This window comes from Poeciliopsis prolifica, unplaced genomic scaffold, assembly GCF_027474105.1.
Source record: "Poeciliopsis prolifica strain line A6 unplaced genomic scaffold, Auburn_PproV2 SCAFFOLD041, whole genome shotgun sequence".
In the NCBI taxonomy this organism is placed as follows: domain Eukaryota; kingdom Metazoa; phylum Chordata; class Actinopteri; order Cyprinodontiformes; family Poeciliidae; genus Poeciliopsis; species Poeciliopsis prolifica.
Genome location: NW_026562416.1, coordinates 887,501 through 900,000, shown reverse-complemented (window position 1 = coordinate 900,000; position 12,500 = coordinate 887,501). Strand labels below are relative to the sequence as shown.

Sequence of the window (12,500 nt, the reverse complement as noted above, 5' to 3'; positions counted from 1 at the left end):
CACCCCTACCTGTCAGACCACCACCCCTCTGTGCCAGCTCCACACCGAGGCCTCCCGCTTCACCTCCACGGCCTCTACGGCCACAGAGAGGGCCTGGTCTCCTCTTACCCGCCGCTCTACTCCCACTCCAGACATCCTTACCAGTTCCTCCCGCCGTACGGTCCTCACTATCCTCGCCTCGTCCTCCCTCCCTGTCCCCCGCCCTTCCCCAGCATCATTCCTTCACGAGGCTCCCTCCGGTACAGCAGCTACCTGGGCACTGACGGAGTCCCGTATCCCCCCATCGCTCCACCCAACCTGCTCCCAGTGTCCCTGCCTTACGCTCCGTCTTCTCAAGGAGGCCTGAAAGAATTAACCCCAAACGTTTCACCACCAAGAGGCGCTCCAGCCACCCCGGAGATGTCGCCGCCTGCCAAACCCGACAGCTATCATCCCTCCCCGGAGCCGTCTCCCTCCAGCTGTGAGGAGGCCATGAACCTCAGCCTGGCTTTGAACAAGAGCAGCGCAGCGCCGCGGAACGGACCCGGACACAAATCCCTGCCTTACCCGCTGAAGAAGCAGAACGGAAAGATTAAATACGAATGTAACATCTGCTCCAAAACCTTCGGACAGCTCTCCAACCTAAAGGTGACGACTCTTCCTCCAAACACTTCTAGTCATCGTCAGTGAGCAGTTGAACTCATCGCTGTCTTCACAGGTCCACCTCCGAGTGCACAGCGGGGAGAGACCCTTCCAGTGTCATTTGTGCAAGAAGAGCTTCACTCAGCTGGCCCACCTGCAGAAACATCACCTGGTCCACACCGGAGAGAAACCCCATGAATGCCAGGTAGGTTAAAGTGGATTACATCACAGCGCCGACAAGACAAACGCAAAGCTCTGACTTTATTTTCACCTCACATCTTCATCCTGTAGACAGGGGAAGAGTCTCTGAGGGAGCGAGTGATTGAACAAAACTAGTCCCACCTGTTTCATACCTGAAATACAAAGCAATGAGATACTGATAGTAGAAGTAACATCAAAGCAGCTCATCACCTTCCTTGAGCCTGAACTTTTCTTTTCATTTCTTCCAGGTGTGTCACAAACGCTTCAGCAGCACCAGCAACTTGAAAACACATCTGCGACTGCACTCAGGGGAAAAGCCTTATCAGTGCAAATTATGCAACACCAAATTCACCCAGTACATCCACCTGAAGCTGCACCGGCGCCTCCACAGCAGCCGCGACCGGCCCAACCGCTGCGCGCTCTGCTCACAGACCTTCTTCCACCGATTCAGCCTCTTCATCCACCAGCGCAGCTGCTGCCTGGCTGCCTCCTCCTCTCCTGTCAACATGCACATGAAGGAGGTGGTGGAGCGCTTCGACGCCAGCCAGGAGGCAGACAGGCTCACAGAAACCGCCTCCGCCTCTCAGGTAGGGGAAGCTGTGGAGCACTGGCTGACCCGTACGCTGGAAGGAGAGGGGAAGGAGGACCAGAAGGAGGCCTTGGTTCTGCTGAAAGCCCTGACCGCCGCCATTAACGCACCGGTAACACCTGCGGTCCCGTCCGCGGTGCCGGTGTCACACCACAGCCCTGCTTTGGGCTTCCAGGAGCGGGCCAGCGTGGTTCACCTCCACAAACGGCCCGCAGTAAAACCGGAGGGACAGTGAGGGCAGAAGATACACCAAAACAATGTCCAAAGACGGGCGTGGCCAAAGTCAGTGGCTGATTCTGTCAACGGGAATTTGTCCTGATCCAATGAGCGCAGCACCAAAATAAGAGCTTTCCAAAGACTGGGCCAGAGGACGACGCGCGTCCCAGAGCCGACGATAAACTGTGACGTATTTAAAAACTTTCACTCAGGTAGAAAACTGTTTGCTTGTTGTGCTTTAACTTATTATTTCTGTTGGTATTTATTTAGATGTTTAACAGTTTTGTTAGTTTTTTGTTCAGAGATTTGATGACGTTTTGTCAGTGGGAGGCGCTGGATCAGTTCTGACCCGGGAACCTGCAGAACGGATCCACCAAAAGCCAAACATTTATTTATGTACGTTGAAATGGAAAAGCCATTGCCAAAAATATTCCTGTGTTTGTGGATCATTATTCACTTTGTTCCAGCTCCAGAGGAGGAAGGACAGAGATTCAGTCTAAGCATTATTCACCTTTACTTTTTCTTTTACCTGAACAGAACAAACCGAATCAGAAAATAGTCACGTTTGATGTTACTGTAAATGTGTGTGAACAGAAGCTTCATCCAAATCTGACTTCAGACAGAAGAACCTCATTCAGCAACACAAAAATCCTCCAGAACCTTCCTGAAAAACTGCTGAGTCTGAAATGTAGTTTTGTTTTTTAACTTTATCTTTTGTACAGACTGTTATGTAGTTTATTTTTTACAAACAGGTTCTAAGGATTTATACGTGAGAGACTATTTTGATGATACTTTTATATATTTCCCTGAAGTAGCACATTAAAGATGTTTCTATAAAACAAACAGCTGGTGTTTGGTTTTTACTGCAGGTAAAGCAGCTGGAGCAAAGGTCATAACTCTGAAGTCATGTGATCAAATCATAAAAAACATGACATGTTCCAACATGCACAACGCTAATAACTGATGTTTCCTTTTGCACCAAGAAGATGCAAAAACAGAAACTAGCTAATAAAACCACAGATAGCAGCTTCATATTGATAGCAATTTATTCATCTATATGTGAGCTAGCTAAACATTGCGGCTAGCTGTGCTAAACATCGCGGCTAGCTGTGCTAACATCGCGGCTAGCTGTGCTAACATCGCGGCTAGCTGTGCTAACATCGCGGCTAGCTGTGCTAACATCGCAGTTAGCTGTGCTAACATCGCGGCTAGCTGTGCTAACATCGCGGCTAGCTTTGCTAACATCGCAGTTAGCTGTGCTAACATCGCAGCTAGCTGTGCTAACATCGCGGCTAGCTGTGCTAACATCGCGGCTAGCTTTGCTAACATCGCAGTTAGCTGTGCTAACATCGTAGCTTACCTATTTCCTTTCTCACGGCTCTGAAAGCGAACAGCTGCAGTTTCTGTGTCCTCTGCGTGATGCTTTATATTCTTTATGATTTATGCAGCTGAACTTTGTATTAATGAAGATTTTCAGGCATTTTCCGGTCAGATGATCGACAAAGCTTCACATTATTGCTCCCATTAAATCCAGTGCTTCGCATCTAATGAAAGCAGAAACCAATAAACTGGATGATTTTCTGTCAATTTAGTGACATTTTCAGTTATGATCTTAGTATTGAAATAAAATCTGGATCTCCAGTGTTTGAAACTGAGATAATAAATTAACCTTTTGGGTTTAAATTGTTTTTACATTCAGAATCAAACAATGAAAAATTTAAAAGACACTTCATTATTTTAACGAGATTCAAAAAATTTATTCTTGTATCAAAAATCAAATATTTATAAAATTGCTCATCATCTTCATTTGATTTTACATTAATTTGTTTTCTTTAACATTTTGTGCAATATAATGTTCCAAAACAGATATCAAAATCAAATGAAGTCATTATGTTTTACAAATGTTTGATTTTTCAAATATCATGTCACTTTTTAATATTTTTACATTTTTGCTTGAACATGACCCCAGCATGTTTCAACAGGCCCAGGTTTTTCTGTCAGGCATATATCTGGACCACCATAAGCGCGTCTTCTCCACTTCGATACGAACACATCGCCACTAACTGTGACACTAACTGTGACAATGTGTCAGTAAAAACACAAAGTTTACATTTATGAGGCCAAAGTTTGTATGAGAGATGTTTCAGGAATGCACTTCCTCTTCAGAGTCTGAGTTCTGCTGTCAGCTGCTGAGCTGAGGCATAAATCACATTCAGGCTCAAGTTCAACTCCAGTCACCAAAATAAAAGACTTCAGACTGAACTTTGACTCCAGACTCCTGACCCGAGTCTGGAGTCTCAGTTTTTATCAGATTAATGAGGAAGCTCCAGGCTGAACGCTGCACATTTTAAAACAAAATAAACACATGTGACCTTTGACCTTCTCTCACTGCTAAGCTTGCTGTCACAGTAGAAGGACACTTCAAAGTAAAAGCTCTTCCTGTTCCTCTCATTCAGAAACTTCCCCCAAGTTGCCTCCTTCATTTCGTTGAAGTTTAGAAATGTAAACGTCTTTCTTTGAGAAAATGTTTATTTCAGTGTTTTGAGATTTGACTTGAACTTTGGGGAAAGAAAAGTGGAGCAAAAACAGGAAAGCAAACATTTTGTAGTTACAACGTGTTGAATGATGAGGAAACAGAGTCGACAGAATGAACTATCAACTTTAATGTGTAGAAACTAAAGCAGATGGAAGATTCGTCCGTTTTCAGCGTATTTACATGAAGAAATGAGAGTTTTAGTTTGGGCCATGTTTTGGTTCTGGTTCAGCCCAGCATGAGAGCAGAGAAGATCAGGTTCCCTTTGTCTCTTAGATTAGACGACAGGCAGCAGATTTAATATTTAAATTATTAAGTGCAAACAGATGCTAAGCTAATACTAACGTCAAACTAATTATTTTATGTCTCTTCACAGATTCCTGCCATGTTTGGTCAGAGAGCAGACACTGTGAAGAGACATGGAGTAATTATAGAATAACAAAAGAAATGTTCAGATTTTTGCATATAAGCAGTGAGTTGGACTGGAAGAAGTTTTTGTGGCCGCACATGATGGAGGATCATCCATGAGGTGACAGAAGAACCAGGAACAGCGTCTGCAGGCCTCTCTGCTTCAGTAAAGGTCAGAGGTCATCAATAAAACCATGACTTCTGTTCAAGCACACCAGGAAGTAGCTAGAACTGAGGTTTTAGAGTGGTCTAGTCAAAGGCCACACTTAAATCTGATCAAGATGCTGTGGTGTGACCTTAAATAAATGAATTGTGCCCAGCAGAGCCGGTCAAACTTCCTCCAGGCGATGCTGAAAAACATGAGCTGTTAGCTGCAGCTGCAGAGCAGCAGCAAGCAGTTACTAAATCTGATTACTTTTTGGTTTGGATCAACTGAAAACAGCTTTTTAAATGTATTTTTATTTGATGATAAACATGTTTTTCAGGGTTTAAAACATCTAAATGAGGAAAATAAAACATTTATGAAGTAATAAATGTTTTTGACCTTCCATCAGATTTTATTTGTTGTGATGTCATTTCATGAGCTGATGCTGAGTCAGCTGTTGCCAGGATTCAGCTGGAGCTTCAGAAATGCTAACGAGAAGCTTCCTCTGTTCATTCACTGAACCGGTTCACTTTCCAAGTTTCATTACTCAGAAAATACAAGAAATGAAATCAGAATGTTCTGAATGAAACTCGGCATTTTCTTCAAACATTTTAAAGCATTAAAATCAATGTAATCGCTTAATTATCCTTGAATTAATGTATATGGTTTAAAATTTAAATTTCATTTTATTTTACATTTATTTAAAGTGAAAACAGTCCAAGAACTATGTTTGGTTGAAATAGAGAAGGAATTCAGAAAACGAGTCATTTTTTCTGATGTTTAGCTAAAATAAAACTTCATTTTGTGCTGCTGTTATTCTGACATATGAATCATTTTCGGAGCTTTAATCAAATGAAAATCTCATCATAATCTGAGTAAAACCAGAAAACCTGCCAGTGGTTCTAACCATAAACACTGAGTCTGACTGGTTTTCTATGAGTTTTCTGTGTGAACTGGATCGGTCCTGAGCTGATATTCGTTGATGAAGCTCAAACCTTCATCACGTCTCGGTAACGTTCTGCTCTCTGTTGGGCTTTAAAAGCTGCTGTTTCCTCCGGGCAGATTTCTCATCTCTGCACCTGAACAAACATGAAACTCTGAAAAATGACTAACTTTTTCACTTTGATCCCCTTTCAGTGAAACTCTCAGTCAACAAAAACCTGAAGCAAAGTTACAGTAATCGTGGCTCAGTTCTTACAGTAATTCTCTCAGCCTTTCTGCCTTTTGCCAATCTTTCAGTCGTAACCACTTTCTTTTTCTTCGAGCTGAGCTCTGACAGCTCTTTCTGTCATATTTCCTCTTGTGTTGCGCTGCGGGGGAGAACCCCACAGAAAACACCGACGCAGCGCTGACCAGAATAAAACAGTGCAGAGCTTTAATGTGACAGGAACCTCCTGGCAGTGACGCTGCTGGAGCAGAACAGCATGTGATTCACCTGCAGTTTACCTTACAGCTAACATGTCAGCAGAGCAGACTGGAGGTCAGCTGATGACTGATGATCAGAGTCTATCAGATTCACAGAAGTGCAGCTGATTCAGTGCAGACGGATCAGCAGAATCTTTTCTTTTAGACACAAATGATTAGAACCTTCCAGCTCCTGATGGAGCCCAGCTAACATCACCTAACATCAGCAAACATCAGCTAACATCAGGTAACATCAGCTAACATCAGCAAACATCAGCTAACATCAGCAAACATCAGCTAACATCAGGTAACATCAGCTAACATCAGCAAACATCAGCAAACATCAGCTAACATCAGGTAACATCAGCAAACATCAGCAAACATCAGCTAACATCAGGTAACATCAGCTAACATCAGCAAACATCAGCTAACATCAGGTAACATCAGCTAACATCAGCAAACATCAGCTAACATCAGCTAACATCAGTTAACATCAGCAAACATCAGCTAACATCAGGTAACATCAGCTAACATCAGCAAACATCAGCTAACATCAGGTAACATCAGCTAACATCAGCAAACATCAGCTAACATCAGTTAACATCAGCAAACATCAGCTAACATCAGCTAACATCAGTTAACATCAGCAAACATCAGCTAACATCAGGTAACATCAGCAAACATCAGCTAAACATCAGGTAACATCAGCTAACATCAGCAAACATCAGCTAACATCAGGTAACATCAGCTAACATCAGCAAACATCAGCTAACATCAGCTAACATCAGTTAACATCAGCTAACATCAGTTAACATCAGCAAACATCAGCTAACATCAGCTAACATCAGTTAACATCAGCAAACATCAGCTAACATCAGGTAACATCAGCAAACATCAGCTAACATCAGGTAACATCAGCTAACATCAGCAAACATCAGCTAACATCAGCTAACATCAGTTAACATCAGCAAACATCAGCTATCATCACCTAACATCAGCAAACATCAGCATACATCAGCTAACATCAGCTAACATCAGTTAACATCAGCAAACATCAGCTAACATCACCTAACATCAGCAAACATCAGCAAACATCAGGTAACATCAGCTAACATCAGCAAACATCAGCTAACATCAGCTAACATCAGTTAACATCAGCAAACATCAGCTAACATCGGCTAAAATCAGCTAAAATTAGCTAACATCAGCAAACATCAGCTAACATCAGCTAACATCAACTAACATCAGCTAACATCAGCTAACATCAGCTAACATCAGCTAACATCAGCAAACATCAGCTAAAATTAGATAACATCAGGTAAAATCAGCACAGCTAACATCAGCTAACATCAGGTAACATCAGCTAACATCAGGTAACATCAGCTAACATCAACTAACATCAGGTAACATCAGCTAACATCACCTAACATCAGCTAAAATTAGATAACGTCAGGTAAAATCAGCCCAACTAACATCAGCTAACATCAGCTAACACCAGCTAAAATCAGCTAACATCAGCTAACACCAGCTAAAATCAACTAACATCAGCTAACATCAGCGGCCAGGTCATGAAGCAGCAGTCAGGTGTAGAAAGGAACAGCGCCAGTGAAGTTATATTTTTCATTTAGCATTTTTGCTAACTTTAAAACGTTTGGTGCCCTTAGCTTCCTTGTGAATAATATTTCTGGATAAATCTCAAGCGCCAATTCACTTGTTTTTCAGATGAATAAAGTTCAGTATTTGTTCAAGTTTTTTTGACTGTTAAGAATTCAAGAAGTTGATGTTGATGTTCATGCTTTTATTTTGAAGTGGGTTTATGCAAAAGGTCTCTTTCCTCTCCTCAGGTTTTCTCTCTCCTTTATTTCAAAGGAGGCAAAAAAGTACAACTCAGACAGTGGAGAACAAGATAAACACAGACAACAGGTAAAAATGAAACTGATGCTCCAGGTTTGCAGTTTCATATCATTTGAATTTAACTGAACACATTAGCTTCTGCAGAAACCCAGAGAGATGTAGCACTTTAGCATTAGCGGAAACCTGAATTATTGTTTATAATTGGTGCTTTGTGTTATATGTACGCAGCAGCAGGAAAGACTAAATGAAACTTTTATTCTCTCCAAAAACAAAATGTATTTATTTATTAAACAGGTGGATTTTGTTAAATATTTCAGTTTTAAAGGTTTCCATCCACAGATAAATAAAAAAAGAGAAAAGCTGCATCTTCAGTCTGATGTTCCGTGGAAACTTTTATGCATTTATGATATTGTTTTTATTGTTTGTGTTTTTAGTATGCTGCAGTTTCTGCTGACTGGATGTCAGAGAATCCCTGATGGCTTCTGGAAAAAAGCCATAATGACGTCAATAAATGTCAAATTATGACTTTGAGAGGAGGTTTTATTCCTGGTTTGGAGCTCAGCAGCTTGTGGTGGTTTTATGGTTCCATCAGCAGACAGATTCATCTAGACTGAATATGATTGATTATCCATTTGACCAACCCGAGTTATGTAATCCTAGCTCAGAAAGTAACTCAGAAAATAACTGAGACATGAGGAAAAAACTCAAATTAAAAACTTTTTTCCCAAAGAAGAGCATAGAAAATGTAATGTGCAAAATTTGATTAAGTTTTTCTGGCTATAAAAAAATATATTTGTTTAATTTCTACAGCAAAGAGCCAACAGAAGAGGAAAGAAAAACCTTTAGTTTCTCTTTTTGTTGATTTAGTTTTAGTTTAAACTGAATAACAAGTGAAACATTCTGCATTCTCCTTATATTTACTGAAGCACAAAACTTTTAATGTTAGAAAAAAAGAAATTATGAAAAACGCTTCATCAAATAACTACATAAAATAAAGACTTTTATTCTCATGGCCCTTCAGGGCTTCCATACATCAGAACCAGGAAAGCGTTTCAGATTAAATGAAACGTTTTGTCTCCAGGCAGTTTAATAATGGAACATGAAGGAGGCGCCCAGTTGGGCCCTAACTGGTTCCCATCAGAACCGGTCCGTTTCCAACTGGAACAACAAACACATGAGGACGTGCAGAAATCCCCTGAATTAGACGGAGCCTTCAGGCCCGATGGCTGCTTCCTGGTTGGGGTTTTCCTCCCAACCAACCAGTCGGCCCACAGCTCCCAGCGCGGGGCCTGGGGTTGCTGGGGGCCAATGGGGGCCGCTGGGAGCCACTGGGAGCCGCTGGGAGCCACTGGGGGCCACTGGGGGCCACTGGGGGCCACTGGGAGCCACTGGGAGCCACTGGGGGCCACTGGGGGCCACTGGGGGCCACTGGGAACCGCTGGGAGCCGCTGGGAGCCACTGGAGGCCACTGGGGGCCACTGGGAGCCACTGGGTCAAGGTTCCTTCCCCCCTGAGGGCCCCCGAGGGCCACCAGGGCTCCTGCACCCAGTTTCACGTTGGGAACGGTTTTTCCTCCGGGGGAAATGTGAACCAGTCCAATTGGTGCTGCTCCAGCAGAAATGACTGATTTATTTCCATAAATGTTCCAGAGTTATCAAAGCTTCTGGAAACTCCTTCTGGTCCGGACGGGAACTAACAGAACCAGAACCATCTGAAGACCCGAAGGACACATGATGAGTCTGATGATGGTATTTGACAAACTGTAATGTCTATTTCTGTTTCATAATTCATGACTGTTTGATGTTTTTCAGATGTAAAGTTCTTTGAAATGTTTTGCAGAAATAAACCTGAGATCAAAAAGTCGCCACAGAAACAAAGAGCTGAGCGTCAGAAAGAAATAAGATTTTAAAAGCATAACATCAGGTGAAAAGGCGAAACACACAATAATGAATAAAAAATTCAAAACTGGCTAAAACGACCAAATCAGTACCAATAAAATTTAAAGAAGCAGTACTCTGTTTTCCAGACACATGGCAGCCATTGACTGATTGAACGTCTTGAAATTGGGCCTCTGTCTCTTTAAGAACTATTTCTCTTCCTGAAGCTCCGCCTCTAGGAAGTCGTCCAACATGGCTCCTCTATTAACCCGTTAACGTTTTTACCAGCGTCGCTCTGAGCAGCAGCTCCTAGCATGAGCTCAGCTGGTTGCTAATTGCTGCTGGCTAGTCTGAAGGAGCTGAGTGGGCGGGGCTAGGCCCACCCAGACATTTTGGACAGCTGACTAATCCTTTGAGCAGACAAAGAATCTTTGATTCTCCTGATTCTTTGATTCTTCCATCAAAGAATCAAAGGATCAAAAGATCAAGAGATCAAGAGATCGCTCCAGAAAAACATTTGACATGATGGAAAGAAACGTAGATTTTACAGGATACCGGCCCTTTAAGGACAATCAAGTCTCATGGCCAAGGTTTTTAAATAGACTTGACCAATTTCTGACCTCTGACCCCTGGAGAATCAGAGCTGAGGGAGTTCAGCTTCCAGGAAGATCTGTGTGTGTCAGCGCCGATCCAGGAACCGAACAGCTGGACCTCTGTGACGGGACGAGCGAGAGAGAGAGAGACGATTTCATAAACTTTAATTTTTCATTTCTGCTGCAGAAAACCACCAGCAGATAATCTTCAGATTTATGAAAATTTTAAGATTTTAAAATTAAAGAGGAAATGCTTGACATGTCAGATTGAAGGTTTCTCCTGAATGTACCTGTCCAGAGGGGAGCATTAGCCCCGCCCCTTCCTGCATCTTTGTCTTCCTTACTTGGAATAGGCCACAGTTGGAAAATTACCAACTATCAGTTTAACCTCAGAGCTTCAAACAGAGCTTTCAGTTTGACTTCAGCAGAAACATGGGTGTGTGACAATGAGTGTGTGTGTGTGTGTGTGTGTGATAATGTGTGTGTGTGTGTGTGTGTGTGTGTGTGTGTGATAATGTGTGTGTGTGTGTGTGTGATAATGTGTGTGTGTGTGTGTGTGTGTGTGATAATGTGTGTGTGTGTGTGTGTGATAATGAGTGTGTGTGTGTGTGTGTGATTGTGTGTGTGTGTGTGTGTGTGTGTGATAATGTGTGTGTGTGTGTGATAATGAGTGTGTGATAATGTGTGTGTGTGTGATAATGAGTGTGTGATAATGTGTGTGTGTGTGACAATGAGTGTGTGTGTGTGTGTGTGTGATAATGTGTGTGATAATGAGTGTGTGTGTGTGATAATGTGTGTGTGCGTGTGTGTGTGTGTGTGATAATGTGTGTGTGATAATGTGTGTGTGTGTGTGTGATAATGTGTGTGTGTGTGTGTGATAATGAGTGTGTGTGTGTGTGTGTGTGTGTGTGTGATAATGTGTGTGTGTGTGTGTGTGATAATGTGTGTGTGTGTGTGATAATGTGTGTGTGATAATGTGTGTGTGTGTGATAATGTGTGTGTGTGTGTGATAATGTGTGTGTGTGTGTGTGTGATAATGTGTGTGTGATAATGTGTGTGTGTGTGTGTGATAATGTGTGTGTGATAATGTGTGTGTGTGTGTGTGTGATAATGTGTGTGTGTGTGTGTGTGATAATGTGTGTGTGTGTGATAATGTGTGTGTGTGTGTGTGATAATGTGTGTGTGATAATGTGTGTGTGTGTGTGTGATAATGTGTGTGTGTGTGTGTGATAATGTGTGTGTGTGTGTGATAATGTGTGTGTGATAATGTGTGTGTGTGTGTGATAATGTGTGTGTGTGTGTGTGATAATGTGTGTGTGTGTGTGTGTGTGTGATAATGTGTGTGTGATAATGTGTGTGTGTGTGTGTGATAATGAGTGTGTGTGTGTGTGTGACAATGAGTGTGTGTGTGTGTGTGTGATTGTGTGTGTGTGTGTGTGTGTGTGTGTGTGTGTGATAATGTGTGTGTGATAATGTGTGTGTGTGTGATAATGTGTGTGTGATAATGTGTGTGTGATAATGTGTGTGTGTGTGTGTGTGTGTGTGATAATGTGTGTGTGTGTGATAATGAGTGTGTGTGTGTGATTGTGTGTGTGTGTGTGTGTGTGTGTGTGTGTGTGATAATGTGTGTGTGATAATGTGTGTGTGTGTGTGATAATGTGTGTGTGTGTGTGTGTGATAATGTGTGTGTGTGTGATAATGTGTGTGTGTGTGTGATAATGTGTGTGTGTGTGTGTGTGATAATGTGTGTGTGATAATGTGTGTGTGTGTGTGTGTGTGATAATGTGTGTGTGATAATGTGTGTGTGTGTGTGATTGTGTGTGTGTGTGTGTGTGTGTGATAATGTGTGTGTGATAATGTGTGTGTGTGTGTGTGTGTGATAATGTGTGTGTGTGTGATAATGTGTGTGTGTGTGTGTGATAATGAGTGTGTGATAATGTGTGTGTGTGTGATAATGAGTGTGTGATAATGTGTGTGTGTGTGTGTGTGACAATGAGTGTGTGTGTGTGTGTGTGTGTGATAATGTGTGTGATAATGAGTGTGTGTGTGTGATAATGTG

The 12,500-nt window shown here is 42.3% G+C and overlaps 1 protein-coding gene across 2 annotated transcripts in view; it reads left to right on the top strand.

The window, feature by feature from the left end:
- The window catches only part of prdm1b (PR domain containing 1b, with ZNF domain), a 7,959-nt gene extending 5,498 nt beyond the window's left edge, over nt 1-2,461 (top strand). For both annotated transcript variants that reach the window (XM_055054966.1, XM_055054968.1), the window contains 3 exons: nt 1-627; nt 698-826; nt 1,071-2,461. The exon at nt 1-627 is cut by the window's left edge and continues 269 nt beyond it. In XM_055054966.1, the coding sequence (XP_054910941.1) occupies nt 1-627; nt 698-826; nt 1,071-1,646 (1,332 nt within the window). In that variant the 3' untranslated portion in view covers nt 1,647-2,461. The remainder of the gene's footprint in view (nt 628-697; nt 827-1,070) is intronic.
- Nucleotides 2,462-12,500: the final 10,039 nt, after the last annotated feature.